Source organism: Pseudophryne corroboree, chromosome 2 (assembly GCF_028390025.1).
Source record: "Pseudophryne corroboree isolate aPseCor3 chromosome 2, aPseCor3.hap2, whole genome shotgun sequence".
NCBI classification, from domain to species: domain Eukaryota; kingdom Metazoa; phylum Chordata; class Amphibia; order Anura; family Myobatrachidae; genus Pseudophryne; species Pseudophryne corroboree.
The window spans coordinates 612,294,256-612,314,630 of record NC_086445.1 but is presented as its reverse complement, the minus strand read 5'-3'; the positions used below and the strand labels follow the sequence as shown (position 1 = coordinate 612,314,630).

The 20,375-nt window shown below is 48.2% G+C and overlaps 1 protein-coding gene across 5 annotated transcripts in view; it reads right to left on the bottom strand.

Moving 5' to 3' along the window:
- Positions 1-555: 555 nt before the first annotated feature.
- STMN1 (stathmin 1) overlaps positions 556-20,375 on the bottom strand; it is a 42,122-nt gene continuing 22,302 nt past the window's right edge. Inside the window, exons 1-5 of one of the 5 annotated variants that reach the window (XM_063954766.1) lie at positions 12,194-12,339; positions 11,316-11,371; positions 3,816-3,988; positions 1,003-1,194; positions 556-901 (exon numbers count right to left, since the gene is read on the bottom strand). In XM_063954766.1, the coding sequence (XP_063810836.1) occupies positions 845-901; positions 1,003-1,194; positions 3,816-3,988; positions 11,316-11,371; positions 12,194-12,324 (609 nt within the window). In that variant the 5' untranslated portion in view covers positions 12,325-12,339 and the 3' untranslated portion in view covers positions 556-844. The other 4 variants (XM_063954776.1, XM_063954774.1, XM_063954775.1 and 1 more) reach the window with 4 other exon arrangements.

Genomic DNA, 20,375 nt, shown 5'->3' with positions numbered 1-20,375 from the left:
CCAACAAAATGTATGAACATCTCTTGCCAAGAGTGAAAACTCCCCCTCCAGCAATCCCTCACATCTCACAGTGCATCAGCCTAGTGCTGGGCCAGGCCCACTGGCAAGCATTGCAAGATCTCCTGTGCAGCCAGGGAGAGTGTTGTCACTGCTATGGTGATTGGGCAGTGACAGCTGCAGCTGTGAAAGTCAAAAGCTGCAGATAGTGCCACTAGCTGTTCAATACATGTGGTGGCACAACAGCATGCTATCTTAGCAGCTCTAATGACACAGGTGCATAGTGTCCCTGTCATTTACCACACCTGTCATGCATAGGGGATAAGCAGTACCAGCAGATCATGCATGCCGAAACTACACATACACTGTTCCTGCCAAATGCCTTACATACGTCGGTCCCTTAAGAGACAGACTGATGATCCCGTTCTGTGGGATAAATAGGCAGAACCATACAAGGATATGACCGTGTTGAAGACAGACTAACCTTTTAATGCTGCATCTGCCTGTAGCTTTCCAGAATACACTAGGTTTTAAAGGTAGAATTTAGCCCAGTCTGACTTTTCCAACAAACTGTTTTATTAAGACAAACTATGACAAGTCATATTTAAGTGCAGTATGTAAGTCTGAGCACTGGTATAACAATACTAGAAAACCTCACACCATAACTTTCCAGTACAATACAACAGTAACAGTAAGATGACTGGACTAGTGAAAGGCTTCTTCATTTACCAAGCAAACAGGGTGCAATATGCCTGTCTACATAATTACAGCGGATAAGACATAAACAGGAGGGGGAACACTTATGGGAATAGCTTTGCAATGCTGGTGCAGTCTTCTCAGACTGGACTCAGTTCTCCGCTTCATCTTTGGATTCTTTCCCCTTTTTTGCATCAACTTTCTTCTCCTGAGGAGAAAAAAAAACAAAAATAATAAGAGTTAGTTATCTGGCTATCAGCACCTGCCAAAATACTTGCTAACCAGGCCTTACTATAAGATGCCACTTACCATCTCTCGCAATCGCTCCAGTTTTGCTGCCATCTGGGCCTCTCTATTTTCTTTAATAGCTTCCATTTTTGAAGTTAGTTTCTCCTCAGCCATTTTGCTGAAATTGTTGTTTTCCTCTTTAGCTTTCTGTAGAACCTCTTTCTCATGCTCTCTCTTCTCAGCAAGCTGCTTTAGGATTTCAGCCTCATGTAACTGGTAAAGATATGAGCGGCACATTACCTCTGACATGCATACAATGAATATTACAATCTTCCATTTAAACACATTTCAGTTTTATAGCTCACAATATTTAAGTTACAAGAGCCAATCAAAATTGAAGCGACCCACACTGTCAAATTCCCTTTTCTTTTGAAGTCATGTAATTCAACCCAGCAACTACCATTTGCTTTTATGGTCTAGCTTGCGTTATCCACTTACCATATTGCATTACAATTAACTGATGTTCGAATATATACTTGTGCATTAGAAATTAACTTCATTTGTCAGACTATAAGGGTTAACCCTGGGAACATGCAGTGTACAGGTAGATACATATTTGTGGCATTTATGAAGGCTACAAACTACCTTAAATCAAAGTGTTATTTCCTTTAGCTCTGAGTTTCAGAAACTCAGCCATTACAGTCCAGGTTAAAGATATCCATGATTTAGCACAGGTGACTTTAGTAACTCAATTTTATTTAACCAACCTCAAGCAAGGATATTCTTAACATCTGGACAACATTGACAGATTTTGGTTAACTGCTTTAGCTGAATACTAGGAAAAAAACCACCTCTAAGATACTGCAACTTTTCTCTTAACAGGGCTACAATTAAAAGCATTTTTTGTTAGAAGAAAAAACATGAAGTTAAATACATGTGGTTTACAACATGCAAGCTGCTAAGCAGGTGCTGCTGCAATGTAATCCAGCAAAGCAAACTCCCTTTCAACATATCCTACTACACACACTCTAAGGGACAGAGTTAGGAGTAAGTAAAAAAAAAAACGAACACCTTGGTAAAAGCCATGTTGTACTGCAGGTTGGGCAGAAATAAAATGTGCAGAGGAAAATGAAAGGGGGAATGTACTAGCAAAATTTTCAGCATCAGAATAAAAGCAAAGCTGCTCATTGTTATATGCAAATGCAGCTAGTAAATGTATTTGGTTTGTCCCTAAAGGTGTGTACACAGTGAGATGCTTGCTATGCCCAATTCTGACTATGCGATTTCCCTTGAACTCAGAGCCCAGATTGACTGTGCAATTTCAACTAAAGGTGTGTACACACAGCGAGATCCTTGCTATGCCCAATATTCACTTTGCGATATCCTCTGAACTCCCTGGAGCCCAGCACCACAGATTTTGACTAACTTTTCTTGAGATATGGACTATGTGTGCTTATGATTTTGGCTTATGTGAGATGTAATGGACATGTGAGATGAACTAGACAGTACACCGATCTAGCAAGGATTGGCTTGCCTGCACAGTCTCTTCTTGCGGGACCACACATCGGGATTGCAATTGGCATAACACCTTGCGATTTGCACTAACTTTTCTTGCGATTTTGACTATATAGTCAAAATCAAAAGAAAAAAAAATCTCGTGTGTACACACCATAAGTGCCAATTTTAACTATACTTTGTACTAGATAGTACATTAGATAGTTAAGATTCACTTGCCTGCACAGTCTATCTAGCCTTGCGATACCTACCCTCTGGGAGTGCGCATTGGGATCGAATCAGTATCCCAAGCTGCCTAACACCTTGAGATGTGCACTAACTTTCCTTGAGATTTTGACTATAGTCAAAATCTTACAGATTTATCTCACCGTGTGTACACCTTAATCATCAGTCCAGGGTTCTGGAAGAACACTTGCAGTTAGTGAACTCACACCAACTGCCACAGCAATCATGTGAAGAGATGAAAGCCTCATATCTGTAAACTGTAGAGTAAAATTCACTGCTCACCATTGACTGGTATTATGGGTAGATGCCATTTCCAAATGTTTAACCAAAGCAGCAATTAGAGGAAAATTAGCATAGTACACAGGTTACAAAATACAAGTTACCATTTCATTCCTTTACATATTTTTCAAGGAATGGAGAAAGTTCTACTCTACATTGTCAAATTTTTCATTTTTGTGACTAGGGCAGCTAGAACTATAGGTTTATTATTCATCCACAGAAGCTAAATGTGCCATGGGTTCCATTGCATTACTCTATATCCAGTTATAGCAATAGACGTATCAGGGCAAATACCAAGGGACTGTGCAGTTTTGAGTGCAATACCCTTTTCAGACAAATACCAGCAATTACCCGGCACTTTAGTACTGGATTGTTCTGCTGGTCTGACCCAGACTTTCACAGAAGCAAGTTACCGGGTCAAGAATTTCAACCTGGTAATTTGCTGATCAAAACAAGTATTTACTCTGTGTGAAAGTTTCAACCCGGGTCTCCAACCCCGGTTGACCCTTCAACACAGAAAAAGGAGCAGCGTTTTTCATGAAGTTACCAAGTAGAACTGCTACACACGGTAATTTCATTTTCTGTGTGAAAGGGGTATATACTTTTTACATCTAAATGACTACAGATGCGGAAAAAAATTTGTCGCTACTCAATTGTGGTACAAGGTGCACATGCATCTCTCGCCAAGTCAGGCGTTAGCTGCGCAAAACCTGCCTGAAGTCCTGCTTTGGACGTCCAAATTATTGCTTGGATGGCCAAAGTGCAGAGTTTACATACACACTTCTCCCACCTCAGAAGGCTCCTAAAAAAAATTATATAAAAAAAATAAGTTAAATCATATCACAAAGACAGCTTGGCAAGTAGTACAGTCTCACCTTGCGCCTCTCTTCTGCAGCTTCCAGTTTCTTCTGAATTTCTTCCAAGGAGCATTCCTTTTTCTTGGGAGAGGCAATTGAGAGATCTGGAGTAGCATCAGTAGATGGAGGGCTCAGGATAAGCTCAAATGCCTGGCCAGAGGCACGTTTTTCCAGCTCTCTTACTTTGATCTCTAAAAAAAAAATAAAAAATAAGATTTTACTCACCGGTAAATCTATTTCTCGTAGTCCGTAGTGGATGCTGGGGACTCCGTAAGGACCATGGGGAATAGACTGCTCCGCAGGAGACTGGGCACATCTAAAGAAAGATTTAGGACTATCTGGTGTGCACTGGCTCCTCCCCCTATGACCCTCCTCCAAGCCTCAGTTAGGAACTGTGCCCGGAAGAGCTGACACAATAAGGAAGGATTTTGAATCCCAGGTAAGACTCATACCAGCCACACCATATAACACGTGATAGGAACCCCGGTTAACAGTATGATAACAATTGGAGCCTCTGAAGAGATGGCTCACAACAAAACCCGATTTTTGTAACAATAACTATGTACAAGTATTGCAGACAATCCGCACTTGGGATGGGCGCCCAGCATCCACTACGGACTACGAGAAATAGATTTACCGGTGATTAAAATCTTATTTTCTCTGATGTCCTAGTGGATGCTGGGGACTCCGTAAGGACCATGGGGATTATACCAAAGCTCCCAAACGGGCGGGAGAGTGCGGATGACTCTGCAGCACCGAATGAGAGAACTCCAGGTCCTCAGCCAGGGAATCAAATTTGTAGAATTTAGCAAACGTGTTTGCCCCTGACCAAGTAGCTGCTCGGCAAAGTTGTAAAGCCGAGACCCCACGTGCAGCCGCCCAAGATGAGCCCACCTTCCTTGTGGAATGGGCTTTTATCGATTTAGGCTGCGGTAATCCTACCGCAGAATGCGCCAGCTGAATAGTGCTACAAATCCAGCGCGCAATAGACTGCTTAGAAGCAGGAGCACCCAGCTTGTTGGGTGCATACAGGATAAACAGAGTCAGTTTTTCTGACTCCAGCCGTCCTGGAAACATAAATTTTCAGGGCCCTGACTACGTCCAGCAACTTGGAATCCTCCAAGTCCCTAGTAGCCGCAGGCACCACAATAGGTTGGTTCAAGTGAAAAGCTGAGACCACCTTCGGGAGAAACGGAGGACGAGTCCTCAATTTTGCCCTATCCATCTGGAAAATCAGATAAGGGCTTTTTCAAGACAAAGCCGCCAAATCTGAAACCCGCCTGGCCGATGCCAGGGCCAACAGTATGACCACTTTCCACGTGAGATATTTTAATTCCACAGTCTTAAGTGGTTCGCACCAATGTGATTTCAGGAATGCCAAAACCACGTTGAGATCCCAAGGTGCCACTGGGGGCTGAATATGCAGAACTCCTTTGACAAAAGTCTGAACTTCAGGCAGTGAAGCCAGTTCTTTCTGGAAGAAAATCGACAGAGCCGGAATCTGGACCTTGATGGACCCCAATTTGAGGCCCAACGTCACCCCTGCTTGCAAGAAGTGTAGGAATCGACCCAGTTGAAATTCCTCCTTCGGGGCCTTCATGGCCTCACACCAAGCAACATATTTCCGCCAAATGTGGTAATAATGTCTTGCGGTGACATCCTTCCTGGCTTTGATCAGGGTAGGGATGACTTCCTCCGGAATACCCTTTTCCTTTAGGATCCGGTGTTCAACCGCCATGCCGTCAAACGCAGCCGCGGTAAGTCTTGGAACAGACAGGGTCCCTGCTGCAGCAGGTCTTGTCTGAGCGGCAGAGGCCAAGGGTCCTCTGCCAGCATCTCTTGAAGTTCCGGGTACCAAGCTCTTCTTGGCCAATCCGGAACCATGAGTATGGTTTTCACTCCTCGCATTCTTATTATTCTCAGCACCCTGGGTATGAGAGGTAGAGGAGGAAACGCATAAACAGACTAGTACACCCACGGTGTCACTAGAGCGTCCACAGCGATCACCTGAGGGTCCCTTGACCTGGCGCAATATCTTTTCAACTTTTTGTTGAGGCGGGACGCCATCATGTCCACCCGTGGTCATTCCCAACGGTTTACCCGCATTTGGAAAACTTCTGGAAGAAGTCCCCATTCTCCCGGGTGTAGGTCGCCCATCGGAGAATCCTTGTGGCTTCTGCCATCACCATCCTGCTTCTTGTGCCGCCCTGTCTGTTTACATGGGCGACCGCCGTGATGTCTGAATGGATCAGTACCGGCTGGTTTTGAAGCAGGGGCCTTGCTTGGCTTAGGGCATTGTAAATGGCCCTTAGCTCCAGAATTATGTGAAGCGAAATCTCCTTGGAAATTTCTTCCCTGTGTGACTGCACCCCAGCCCCGAAGGCTGGCCTCCGTGGTCACCAGGACCCAGTCCTGTATTCCGAATCTGCGGCCCTCTAGTAGATGAGCCCTCTGCAGCCACCACAGCAGCGACACCCTGTTTCTTGCCGACAGGGTTATCCGCTGTTGTATCTGTAGATGGGACCCGGACCATTTGTCCCACAGGTCCCACTGGAACGTCCTTGCGTGGAACCTTCCGAATGGAATTATGCTTCGTACGAAGCTACCATTTTTTTTTTCTTTCAGGACTCGTGTGCTTCCACTGGAAGAAACACTCTTTTCTGGGTCTGTGTCCAGAATCATTCCCAGGAACAGAAGACGTATCGTCGGGACCAGCTGTGACTTTGGAATATTGAGAATCCAGTCGTGCTGTTGTAGCACTTCCCGAGAGAGTGCTACCCCTACTACCAACTGTTCTTTGGACCTCGCCTTTATCAGGAAATCGTCCAAGTACGGGATAATAAAAAAACTTCCTTCTTGCGAAGGAGTATCATCATTTCGGCCGTTACCTTGGTAAAGACCTTCGGTGCCGTGGACAACTCCAACGGCAGCGTCTGGAACAGATAGTGACAGTCCTGTACCACACATCTGAGGTACTCCTGGTGAGGAGGGTAAATGGGGACATGCAGGTACGCATCCGTGATGTCCAGGGAGACCCTGTAATCCCCCTCGTCCAGGCTCGTAATAACCGTCCTGAGCGATTCCATCTCGAACTTGAATCTTCTGATATAAAAGGTCAAGTATTTTAATTTTAAGATGGGTCTCACCGAACCGTTCTGTTTCGGTACCACAACCATTGTGGAATAGTAACCCCTTCCTTGCTGAAGGAGGGGCACCTTGACAATCACTTGTTGTGATTATAGTGTTGAATAGCCACCAACACCGCCTCCCTGGCAGAGGGAGGTGTCGGTAAGGCAGATTTTAGGAAACGGCGGGGGGAAGAACGTCTCGAACTCCAGCCTGTACCCCTGAGATACTACTTGAAGGACCCAGGAATCCATGTGAGAGCCCACTGGGCGCTGAAATTTCTGAGACGGGCCCCCACCGTACCCGGGTCCGCCTGAGCAGCCCCAGCGTCATGCTGTGGACTTACCGGACGCAGGGAGGACTTCTGCTCTTGGGAACTAGCTGTGCGCTGCAGCTTTTTCCTCTACCTTTGCCTCTCGGCAGAAAGGATGAGCCTCTAGCCCTCTTGCTTTTCTGGGGCCGAAAGGACTGTACTTGATGATACGGTGCTTTCCTTTGTTGTGGGGTAGCCTGTGGCAAACAAGTCGATTTCCCAGCAGTAGCTGTGGAAACGAGGTCTGAAAGACCATCCCCAAACAGTTTTACCCCCTTATAGGGCAAAACTTCCATGTGCCGATTCGAGTCGGCATCGCCTGACCAATGCAGAGTCCATAACCCCCGTCTGGCAGCAATGGACCTAGTGCTTATTTTTGATGCCAGCCGGCAAATATCCCTCTGTGCATCACGCATGTATAAGACCACGTCTTTTATATGCTCTATTGTCAGCAAAATATTGTCCCTATCCATAGTTATTTTCAGACAGGGAATCTGACCACGCAGCGGGAGCACTGCACATCCATGCTGAAGCAATGGCTGGTCGCAATATAATGCCCGAGTGTGTGACTATCTTTCAGGGTAACCCCCTGCTTTTTATCAGCAGGTTCCTTCAGGGCGGCCGTATCCGGAGACGGTAGTGCCACCTTTTCTGATAAGCGTGTAAGCGCTGTATCTACCCTATGGGGTGTTTCCCAACGTGACCTATCCTCTGGCGGGAAAGGGTACGCTGCCAATAACCGTTTAGAAATTATCAATTTCTTACCGGGGGAAGACCACGCTTCCTCACACACCTCATTTAATTTCTCAGATGCAGGAAAAACTACTGGTAGTTTTCTGTCACCAAACATAATACCCTTTTATGTGGTACCTGGGGTATTATCATAAATGTGTAATACATTTTTCATTGCCTCAATCATGTAACGGGTGGACCTATTTGGAGGGTACACTAGTCTCATAGTCGTCGACACTGGAGTCGGTATCCGTGTCGACATCTGTTTCTGCCATCTGAGGTAGCGGGCGTTTTTAGAGCCCCCCCATGACATTTGAGACGCTGGAACAGGCACAAGCTGAGTAGCCGGCTGTTCTGTGTCGTCGACCTTTTGTGTAAGGAGTTGACACTTTCACGTAATCCTTCCATAAGTCCAACCACACCGGTGTCGATCCCTCAGGGGATGACATCACATTTACAGGCATTCGCTCCGCCTCCACATCATTATCCTCCTCATACATGAGGACACAGCCGTACCGACACACAGCATACACACAGGGAATGCTCTGACAGAGGACAGGACCCCACAAAGCCCTTTGGGGAGACAGAGGGAGAGTATGCCAGCACACACCAGGGCACTATATATCACAGGGATATCACATATAAAGAGTGTTTTCCCTTATAGCTGCCTATATATATTGTATACTGCGCCTAAATTGTGCCCCCCTCTCTTTTTTAACCCTTTCTGTAGTGTATTGACTGCAGGGGAGAGCCAGGGAGCTTCCCTCCAACGGAGCTGTGAGGGAAAAATGGCGCCAGTGTGCTGAAGGAGATAGCTCCGCCCCTTATTCGCTGACTTTCTCCCGCATTTTTATGGATTCTGGCAGGGGTTAAAAAGCACCTATATAGCCTCTGGGGCTATATATGGTGCCAGTTTGCCAGCCAAGGTGTCAGTATTGCTGCTCAGGGCCCCCCCCCCCCCCCAGCGCCCTGCACCCATCAGTGACCGGAGTGTGAGGTGTGCATGAGGAGCAACGGCGCACAGCTGCAGTGCTGTGCGCTACCTTGGAGAAGACAGAAGTCTTCAGCCGCCGATTTTCCAGACCACCTTCTTGCTTCTGGCTCTGTAAGGGGGACGGCGGCGCGGCTCCGGGAACGGACGACGAGGTCGGGTCCTGTGTTCGATCCCTCTGGAGCTAATGGTGTCCAGTAGCCTAAGAAGCCCAAGCTACCACCACTTAGGTAGGTTCGCTTCTTCTCCCCTTAGTCCCTCGATGCAGTGAGCCTGTTGCCAGCAGGTCTCACTGAAAATAAAAAACCTAACAAACACTTTCTTCCTAGGAGCTCAGGAGAGCCCCTAGTGTGCATCCAGCTCAGCCAGGCACAGAAATCTAACTGAGGCTTGGAGGAGGGTCATAGGGGGAGGAGCCAGTGCACACCAGATAGTCCTAAATCTTTCTTTAAGAAACCGATCCCTACAATAATGGTGAAAGGAATAGCTTGGAAGTATTAGAGATAAGGAATTTAGTTGTGCATGATGCAGAGTTCTACCAAAAAACAGAGGGCAAAAGGCACACTGCAACCAAGATCTTACACCCCCTACAGGTGTGCAGGTATACAAGTGAAGACTCCCTACTGCACTAAACATGAATGGGTGCAGCTAGAAATCAGGGCTGTCTAGTATAACTCAATTTACTGACAAATATTCTGCAGCAGAGGAAGGCTTTAATTTTTTTTTATTTTTTTTTAAAGTAAGCACATATGTAAGTGTAGAGTATAGACGACATACATTCAAGATTTTATGTTTACACAGCCACAAGCTCAATAACCACCAGTCTCTTCATCTTATGCAGTTGATGTATAAGCTGTTTTCAGTTAGGGGATAGAATGCCTGATTCTTAGCGGAAGTAAAAAAAAAACCCAACTTGGCAAGACCATGTTGCACTGCAGGTGGGGCAAGTATATGGTGTAGAAATTTAGATACGAGGGGCTATATTCTAACTCAAATATAGACTGCAGTGTAAAAATAAAGCTGCCTATTTATGGGCTGGATGCAAAGAGACCATATTTACCATGTACGCAAAAAAACAACCTACACATTTGCAATCCGTGCAGTGTTAAGGTGGGTACACACTAACATATCTGCAGATCAATTGATCTGCAGATATATCTATGGACGGATCGAGCAGTGTGTTCAGCATACACACTGCTCGATCCGTCGGGGACTGACGTCATGAACTGGGCGGGCATGTACACACGCCCACCCAGTTCAGCTGTCAATCACCGCCGGCCACCGCAGCATGTGTACGTACACACACAGCGACGCGCCAATATATCGGTAGATATACTGGCCGTCGGCTGTGCTGCGCGGCCGACGCGATACGTCTGAACGGAGTTCACAGACGTATCGGCCGTACACACTGGCCGACGGTCCCGCGATATATCGTCCGTTCAGGAGAACGGACGATATATCGACCAGTGTGTACGGGCCTTAAGATTGGGAGGTAATTCAGATCTGATCGCTAGGCAGCAATTTTTGCTGTCCTGCTTTCAGATAGTCGCCACCTACAGGGGGAGTGTATTTTCGTTGTGCAAACGCATGTGTAGCAGAGCTGCACAAACTGATTTTGTTCAATCTCTGTACAGTCCAGGTCTTACTCAGCCGCTGCAATCACTTTAGCCTGTCCGGGACCAGATTTCACGTCAGACACCCTCCCTTCAAACACTTAGTCCTGTCTGCATTTTTCCAGACACGCCCTGCAAATGGTCAGTTGCCACCCACAAATGCCCTCTTCATGTCAATCTCCTTGCAAACCACCATGCATATATCCTTCACACAAACCTGTCGCTGACTGGAGATCCCCGGCCCTTTGCAGCCATCCGTCACAAATGCACATTGTGGTGCCTACGCAGTTCGGATCTGATCGCCCACTGTGCGAAAACACACAACAGCGATCAGATCTGAAATACCTCCTTTGTCCATGTGCAGTTACATTAACTTTTCACTTAACTCAATTCAGAAACAGGGAGTACAGTCAGAACCTGAACACCTCTAATACCCCTTTCACACATGCAGCTACAGTATAAACCGGATTTTAGCATGAGAACACACATCAACCTAGGATTTCTGTATGTATGAAAGGAAGCAAGTCCCAGGTCCATTAAATGTACCCTTGCCCCAAGTTAGTATTCCTATTAGATGCCCACATGGATAGTGAAGCCGTTAGCCCATGGGTCCCAGGTTCTCACCTTGAGCCTTATAATTCTATTTTAGCTATTTGTTTATGGATTGCAATATTCATACATTTATAAAGGATTAAAATATGGCACTATCTCACATCCTTCAAGCAAAACGAACAAAAGCCTACCAGCTTCAGACATGACTGAAAGTGCAAGTGACGAGTGGTAACCGGGTGCCAGGAAGCTGCAAAGAGAAAAAAAAAAAAATCGAATCACCATAGGATACATGTTAGCCTGGCACACGAATGCTCAGCGAGACAGCCATCACGGAGGCACATAGCCCAGTGCATGCTAGCGGTGCCGGGAGCAACGGGATGAGAGTCACGTGACAGAAGCGGGCGCGGCACCTGTCATCTACCACGAGGGTACCACAACACAAAGGAACGCATAACCCAGTTCACGTGACCCGCGCAGGCGAACAAGGACATGGGAGCATCCGGCGCCTCTGTTATACCGGACAGCGCACACGCAGCGCCAGGCTGGCAGCAAACTGACAAGAGCCGTTATGAAGACGGACAGAAGCTGCCAGACGCGCAGCGCCCACGAGGGGCGGGGCCAGACACTACACCTGAACAAAGCTGGGAGCGCGCCTATTATACCAGCAGCAGCTTCGTATCAGACATCACCCTGCTGCTACCCCCTCCCCCTCTAGATATATGTGCCCGGTAGCCGCTGTGTGTGAGAGTCACAGCCGCCGCTTTATCCACCCTTACACCATGGCGCTGTTATACCACATCCGCAGCATAGTCGCTCAAAAGCCGATAGAAAGCCAGACATATAAGCCAGCGATGCACATAAATGGCAACTACACATCGACCTCTCACACGCAGACCTGCGAGCAGCAGCCAGCACTAGCTGTAGCGCTAAATAACTTAAGGCGCTAGCCCCCGCATTCTCCCATCTCCTCGCGGCACGGCTGCCTCGCCCCCTACAACCCACTGACTCCCTACCGTGGGTATACACACCTACAGCTACGATACCGGCGCTGCGCCGCCCGCACCCTCACCTGTCTCTGCCGCTGCTGAAGAATACCGCGCGCTCTCGCAGCTGCAGCGAACAAAAGCGCCCACCTCTGCCACGTGACCCGCGGTGCGCCCCCACCATTGGCCAAGACAGTTGTCGGCCCGCCTCCTCCATATCGGCGCGCGGGAGCTTCAGGGGGGCACGAGATGATGAGCGTATGTTATGTCCCCCGTGCTGTCTGCCAATGCTGTGTGCGCTCCCATCTCAGTCAGTGCGACATGATGGTGGCACGTGCAGTGCGACCACCCTAATAGCATCCCCTCCTCATTTTGTGCCAGGCTAGCTAGTAAAGACCAGTCACTTAACATGACATTACTATGGTTATATAGCAAGGCAATAAAAGATTCTTTATGCTCGTTGGTGTTAGCCATTACCCGGCCTAGTATTTCTATTTATTTGCCTAGTGTATTCATGGGGTTGGGTATGAAATGCCAGCAAAGTACATGCAGGTTGTTATAAGCCTCACATGGAGTTAAAGTGGACAGAGATAAAGTACCAGCAAATCAGCTCCTAGTCTGGGTTTGAAAAATGACAGTAGTTGACTAGGGCTGGCCATCGATGGGTTCGATGGCACCATCGGTGATAATCGATTATACGATCACCATCGATGGTTTGCACCACTCGATGGCCATTGCTGAAAGGCGCTGGCCGGGCCGCAGGCCAATCAAAACATGGGGCGGGGCTTAGCGGTGTCAGGGGCGGAGTTATGCATCTGGTTCTCTCCCATCGATGGCAAAAACATTCGACAACGGCAATAAACCATCAAGGATTTGGAATCATCGATGGTTGATGGCCAGCCCTAGAGTTGACTGACTGGAACTTTATCTCTGTCCCACTGGCGTTTCTATAATGGGTGCAGTGTGTGCGGTGCACACGGGCCCTGAGTCCAGAGGGGGCCCCCATCGCACACGCACCCATTTTCTCTGACGTCCTAGTGGATGCTGGGAACTCCGTAAGGACCATGGGGAATAGACGGGCTCCGCAGGAGACTGGGCACTCTAAAAGAAAGATTAGGTACTATCTGGTGTGCACTGGCTCCTCCCTCTATGCCCCTCCTCCAGACCTCAGTTAGAATCTGTGCCCGGCCAGAGGTGGGTGCTCCTAGTGGGCTCTCCTGAGCTTACTAGAAAGAAAGTATTTATTAGGTTTTTTATTTTCAGTGAGATCTGCTGGCAACAGACTCACTGCTACGTGGGACTGAGGGGAGAGAAGCAAACCTACCTGCTTGCAGCTAGCTTGTGCTTCTTAGGCTACTGGACACCATTAGCTCCAGAGGGTTCGAACACAGGGCCTGACCTCGATCGTCCGGAGCCGCGCCGCCGTCCCCCTTGCAGAGCCAGAAGACAGAAGAGAAGCGATGAAATCGGCGGCAGAAGACTCCGGTCTTCATTAAGGTAGCGCACAGCACTGCAGCTGTGCGCCATTGCTCCCACAGCACACCACACACTCCGGTCACTGTAGGGTGCAGGGCTCTGGGGGGGGGCGCCCTGGGCAGCAATTAAAATACCTTTGGCATAAAAATACACATAATACAGTCTGTGACTGTCAGGGCCGGTTCTAAGACTTGTGGCGCCCCGGGCAAAATATGGGGGCGGGCTTCAATTGGGGGCGTGGTCACGACGCTGCAAGAAAATAAATAAATAAATAAAAAGAATACTTACCATCCCCGTTCCTGATCCAGCCCCCCTACGCCGGCGGCACCGCTCTTCTCCCCTCTCTCTTCTCTTCGATCTATGGGAGAGACGTTATTACGTCTCTCCCATAGAACAGCATAGACACTAGAGGTCAATTATGACCCCTAGTGTCTGTGCCACTATGCTGTGCGGTGCGCGATGACGTCATCGCGCATCGCACAGCAAAGGTCCTCTACACGAAGGGAAACTAGACCGTAGCGTCTAGTTTCCCTTCATGGAGAGGACCTTTGCTATGCGGTGCGCGATGACGTCATCGCGCACCGCACAACTAAGGTCCTCCCAATGAAGGGAAACTAGACGCTACGCGTCTGGTTCCCTTCAAAGCGGGAGGGCACTGCGGGGGGCACAGTGGCGGATCTTGCCCTGGTGCGGCGCCCTCCGGACGGCGACGGCGCCCTCCGGAAGGCGGCGCCCCGGGCAAAAGTACCGCTTGCCCGTGGCAAGAACCGCCACTGGTGACTGTATATGTGTAAAACCCCCGCCATTTTTAGTCAGAAACAGGACAGAAGCCCGCCGCTGAGGGGGCGAGGCCTTCTTCCTCAGCACACCAGCGCCATTTTCTCTTCACAGCTCCTCTGGAAGGAAGCTCCCCAGGCTCTCCCCTGCAGTATCCTGGTACACAAAGGGTGAAAAGAGAGGGGGGGGGCACATACATTTAGGCGCAAAAATTGTATATACAGCAGCTACTGGGTAAACACTGAGTTGTAGTGTAATCCCTGGGTTATATAGCGCTGGGGTGTGTGCTGGCATACTCTCTCTCTGTCTCTCCAAAGGGCCTTGTGGGGGAACTGTCTTCAAATAGAGCATCCCCTGTGTGTGTGGTGTGTCGGTACGCGTGTGTCGACATGTCTGAGGTAAAAGGCTCCTCTAAGGAGGTGATAGAGCGGATATGTGTGTGAGAGGGTGTCTCCGTCGACAACGCCGACACCTGTTTGGATATGTGTAAGTGCTAAGGTGAATTTATTGCACAAATGGTTAGGGAACAGACAGGAAATCTACCCATGTCTGTCCCTATGTCACAGAGACCTTCAGAGTCTCACAATGCTCACTATCCAAAAATAACAAACACTGGTATCGACACGGAGTTTAACTCCACTGTCGACTACGATAATGCAAAGTTACAGCCAAGATGGCTAGAAGGTATTCAATATATGATTATTGAAATAAAAGATGATTTGCATATCACTGATGACTCATCTGTCCCTGACACGAGAGTACACATGTTTAAGGGGAAGAATGCTGAGGTAAATTTCCCTCCTCTCATGAGGAAAAAGAGCGGGAATCTCCAGACAAGAGACGGCAGCTTCCCACAAGAGAATTCTCAGGCTGTATCCTTTCCCCACTAGGGCCAGGATGTGTTGAGAATCTTCCCCTAGGGTGTCCTGTTTGCACAGACGGTAGCACTTGCTATTCTCAGGGATCCTGCAGATAGCGTGCACATTCTAGTATACTACCCAGACCGGCGATTGTGTCGGCATGGGTTTATAGCGCTGTGGCAGCGTGGACAGGTACCTTATCAGCAGAGATTGAGACCCTAGTAAATATATTAAAGATGCTGTCTTAAGTGATAGATATATAGTTATAAAGCATGCCCAAAGAGACATGAGTATACTGGGTCCTAGAGTCAAAGCTATGTCGATCTCTGCTTGACGTGTCCTGTAGAATATGCATTGGACAGATGATGCCGACTTAAGAGGCATATGGAAGGCTGAGGATTGTGTGGAGAAGGGTTCTCGGGCCTGGTCTCCACAGCTATAGCTGGTAATTCTGCTAGTTTGCCTTATATTCCTGCACAGCCTAAGAAAGCACGACATTATTAAATGCAGCCTTTCGAATAAAGAAACAAGAAAGTCTGAGGTGCGTCCTTTCTTGTCAGAGCCGGGATCAACACAGCTAGTTCCCAGGAACAGAAGTCCTCCCCGGCCCCTACAAAAATCCAATGCCGCTGGGGCTCCACAGGCGGAGCTAGGCCCGGTGGGGACACGCCTTCGTAAGTTCAGCCACAAGTGGGTTCACTCCCTGTTAGGTACCTGAGCAATAGATATTGTGTCTCAGGGATACAAGCTGGACTGTGAGAAGATGCCCCTCACCGACGGCCCTGCGGGCTTCCCCCCAAGAGAGGGAGCCAGTGTTAACTGCAATTCACAAATTGTATCTTTAACAGGTGGTGGTCAAGGGTCCCCTCCTTCAACAAGAGGGTGTTATTATTCGACCATGTTGTAATCCCGAAACCAGACGGTTCGGTCAGACCCATATTGAATTAAAAATCCCTGAACATATACCTGAGAAGAGTTCAAGTTCAAGATGGAATCGCTAAGAGCGGTCAGGGCAAGCCTAAAAAGGGGGAGACTTTATCGTGAATCGGGACATAAGGGATGCATACCTTCATGTCCCCATTTATCCACCTCATCAGGCGTACCTCAGAATTGCGGTACGGGATTGTCATAACCAAGGTAATGGCGGATATGATTGTGCTCCTGCGGAAGCAAGGTGTCACTATTATCACGTACTTGGACGATCTCCTCATAAAAGCGAGATCAAGAGAGCAGTTGCTGAACAGCGTATCACTTTCTCTGGAAGTGTAACGGCAACACGGCTGGATTCTGTATATTCCAAAGTCGCAGTTGGTTCCTACAGCTCATCTGCCTTTCCTAGGCACGATCCTAGACACAGACCAGAAAAGGGTTTATCTCTCGATAGTGAGAGCTCAGGAGCTCATGACACTGGTCAGGAATATATTAAAACCAAAACAGGTGTCAGTGCATCACTGCACTCGAGTCCTGGGAAGGATGGTGGCATCATACGAGGCCATCCCCTTAGGCAGGTTCCATGCGAGGACCTTCCAATGGGACTTACTGGACAAGTGGTCCGGATCACCTCTTCAGATGCATCGGTTAATCACCCTATCCCCCAGGGCCAGGGTGTCTCTCCTGTGGTGGCTGCAGAGTGCTCACCTTCTCGAGGGCCGCAGATTCGGCATTCAGGACTGGATCCTGGTGACCACGGATGCAAGCCTCCGAGGGTGGGGGGCAGTTACACAGGGAAGAAATTTCCAAGGTCTGTGGTCAAGTCAACAGACTTGCCTTAACATCAATATCCTGGAACTAAGGGCCATATACAACGCCCTAAGTCAAGGGGAGATCCTGCTTCGCGACCAACCGGTTCTGATCCAGTCAGACCGCAGGGGTTCATGTAAACCGCCAAGGCGGCACAAGGAGCAGGGTGGCGAGGGTAGAAGCCACCAGAATTCTTCGCTGGGCGGAGAATCAAGTAAGCGCACTGTCAGCAGTGTTCATTCCGGGAGTGGACAACTGGGAAGCAGACTTCCTCAGCAGGCACGACCTCCACCCGGGAAAGTGGGGACTTCATCAGGAAGTCTTCACGCAGTTTGCAAATTGATGGGAACTGCCTCAGGTGGACTAGATGGCGTCCCACCTCAATAAAAAGCTAAAAAAGGTTTTAAGCCGGGTCAAGGGACCCTCAGGTGATAGCTGTGGTCGCACTAGTAACACCGTGGGTGTTCCAGTCGGTCTATGTATTCCCTCCTCTTCCTCTCATACCCAAGGGCTGAGAATTGTAATAAAAGGAGGAGTGAAAACAATATTCTTTGCTCCGAATTGGCCAAGAAGGACTCGGGACCCGGAGCTGCAAGAAATGCTCTCAGAGGACTCAGGGCTTCTGCCTCTCAGACAGGACATGTTGCAACAGGGGCCCTGTCTGTTCCAAGACTTACCGCGGCTGCATTTGACGGCATAGCGGTTGAACGCCGGATCCTAGCGGAAAAGGGCATTCCGGATGCAGTTATTCCTACGCTGATAAAGGCTAGGAAAGACGTGACAGCAAGACTTTTTCACTGTATATAGCGAAAATAGGTTGCTTGGTGTGAGGCCGGGAAGGCCCTACAGAGAAATTCCAGCGGGGTCGATTCTTGCACTTCCTACAGTCAGGAGTGACTATGGACCTAAAATTAGGATCCATAAATGTCAAGATTTCGGCCCTATCCATTTTCTCTCAAAAAGAACTGGCTTCACTGCCTGAAGTTCAGACGTTGTTCCGGGGGTGCTGCATATTCAGCCTCCTTTTGTGCCACCGGTGGCACCTTGGGATCTTAACGTTGTGTTGGATTTCCTGAAATCCCACTGGTTTGAGCCACTTAAGACCGTGGAGCTAAAATATCTCACGTGGAAAGTGGTCATGCTATTGGCCTTAGCTTCGGCTAGGCGTGTGTCAGAATTGGCGGTTTTGTCATGTAAAAGCCCTTATCTGATCTTCCATATGGACAGGGCAGAATTGAGGACTCGTCCCCAATTTCTCCCTAGGGTGGTATCATCGTTTCATTTGAACCAGCCTATTGTGGTGCCTGCGGCTACTAGGGACTTGGAGGATTCCAAGTTGCTGGACGTAGTCCGGGCTTTGAAAATTTATGTTTCCAGAACGGCGGGAGTCAGAAAGTCTGACTCGCTGTTTATTCTGTATGCAGCCAACAAGGTTGGCGCTCCTGCTTCGAAGCAGACTATTGCTCGCTGGATCTATAGCACGATTCAGCTGGTTCACTCTGCGGCTGGATTGCCGCATCCAAAATCGGTGAAAGCCCATTCCACAAGGAAGGAGGCTCTTCTTGGGCGGCTGCCCGAGGGGTCTCGGCTTTACAGCTTTGCCGAGCTGCTACTTGGTCGGGGTCAAACAAGTTTGCTAAGTTCTACAAGTTTGATACCCTGGCTGAGGAGGACCTTGAGTTTGCTCATGCGGTGCTGCAGAGTCATCCGCACTCTCCCGCCCGTTTGGGAGCTTTGGTATAATCCCCATGGTCCTTACAGAGTTCCCAGCATCCACTAGGACGTCAGAGAAAATAAGAATTTACTCACCGGTAATTCTATTTCTCGTAGTCCGTAGTGGATGCTGGGCGCCCGTCCCAAGTGCGGACTCTCTGCAATACATGTATATAGTTATTGCTTAACTAAAGGGTTATTGTTATGAGCCATCCGTTAAATGAGCCTCAGTTGTTGTTCATACTGTTAACTGGGTATGGTTATCACAAGTTGTACAGTGTGATTGGTGTGGCTGGTATGAGTCTTACCCTGGATTCCAAATCCTTTCCTTGTTGTGTCAGCTCTTCCGGGCACAGTTTCCCTAACTGAGGTCTGGAGGAGGGGCATAGAGGGAGGAGCCAGTGCACACCAGATAGTACCTAATCTTTCTTTTAGAGTGCCCAGTCTCCTGCGGAGCCCGTCTATTCCCCATGGTCCTTACGGAGTTCCCAGCATCCACTACGGACTACGAGAAATAGAATTACCGGTGAGTAAATTCTTATTTTCTAAATACTCACCCCTTCGGAGTCCCGCAGCGACGTTCACGGCAGTACTTAAACTCTGTGATTTTCACGGAGTTCTGCGCATGTGCAGTAGAGAAATCTCAGGGAAAATGGCAGCCGCGCCATTTTCTCGGAGATTTGCGCATGCGCAGTAGAGTCTGAGCTCTCTAGTGCTCAGACTCTCAGCGCTGCCGGCAGAGAGGAGGGGGCCCAAACGGAGGAGGCTGCACCCGGGCCTCCTCCTCTCTTAAAGCACCCCTGCTCTATCCACTTTATCTCCATCTGAGGCTTAGTAAATATTATTTATTTATTAACAGTTTCTTATATAGCGCAGCAAATTCCGTTGCGCTTAACAATTTGAAATAACAATAACAAAATGGGTGATAAAAAACAGACCCCTTAAATACTAAAATCCCCACAAGGTTGTATTACTGATAATCATCTCTATTGTTATGCTGACAAGGATTTTATGTAGACAAGCTGATATCTCGTACTTTAAGATACATTATTGTGCATGTTGGTATTTTGATGTATCAAGATTCTAAACTCTGGATTTATTTACAGCATGTAGATATTGTTAGTTATTGGTATACGGTCTATATTGGTATTTCATTATATCGGTATTATGTTAGTCGGTATCTAACTTGGTATGTCGGTATTTTAAACTGATCTGTATTTCGTTGGTGTCGGTATTCTGTTTTGTAAGTATATTGGTGGCGTTGGTTTGTGGTTTGTCAGTCATTTGTTTGTATCGGTAAGGGATGGCCATCGGTGGGTTATTCATCAATGGTTACCATCGATGGTACCATCAGTGGATAACCTCGATGGTGGGAAACCATCTGAATGGGAACCATCGATGGTCACCATTACTTTAGTATTGAACTAGACGCGGGCCAGTCAGAGCCCGGGGGGGTGGCTTCGTGGGTGGCAGGGGGTGGGGCTATGCTCTGTGTCCCTGACACCCTAGAGGGGGAAAAAAATGATAGCTCTTTATCATCGATGGTGAGAAACCATCTGGTTCTCCCCATCGATGGTAAAAGTAGTTACCATTGGTCATAGACCACTGATGATTTCAAATCATCGATGGCTGATGGCCATCCCTAGTATCGGTATGTTAGTTGTTGGTTTTAGGTTGCTGGTATTTATATTGTCGGTAACCT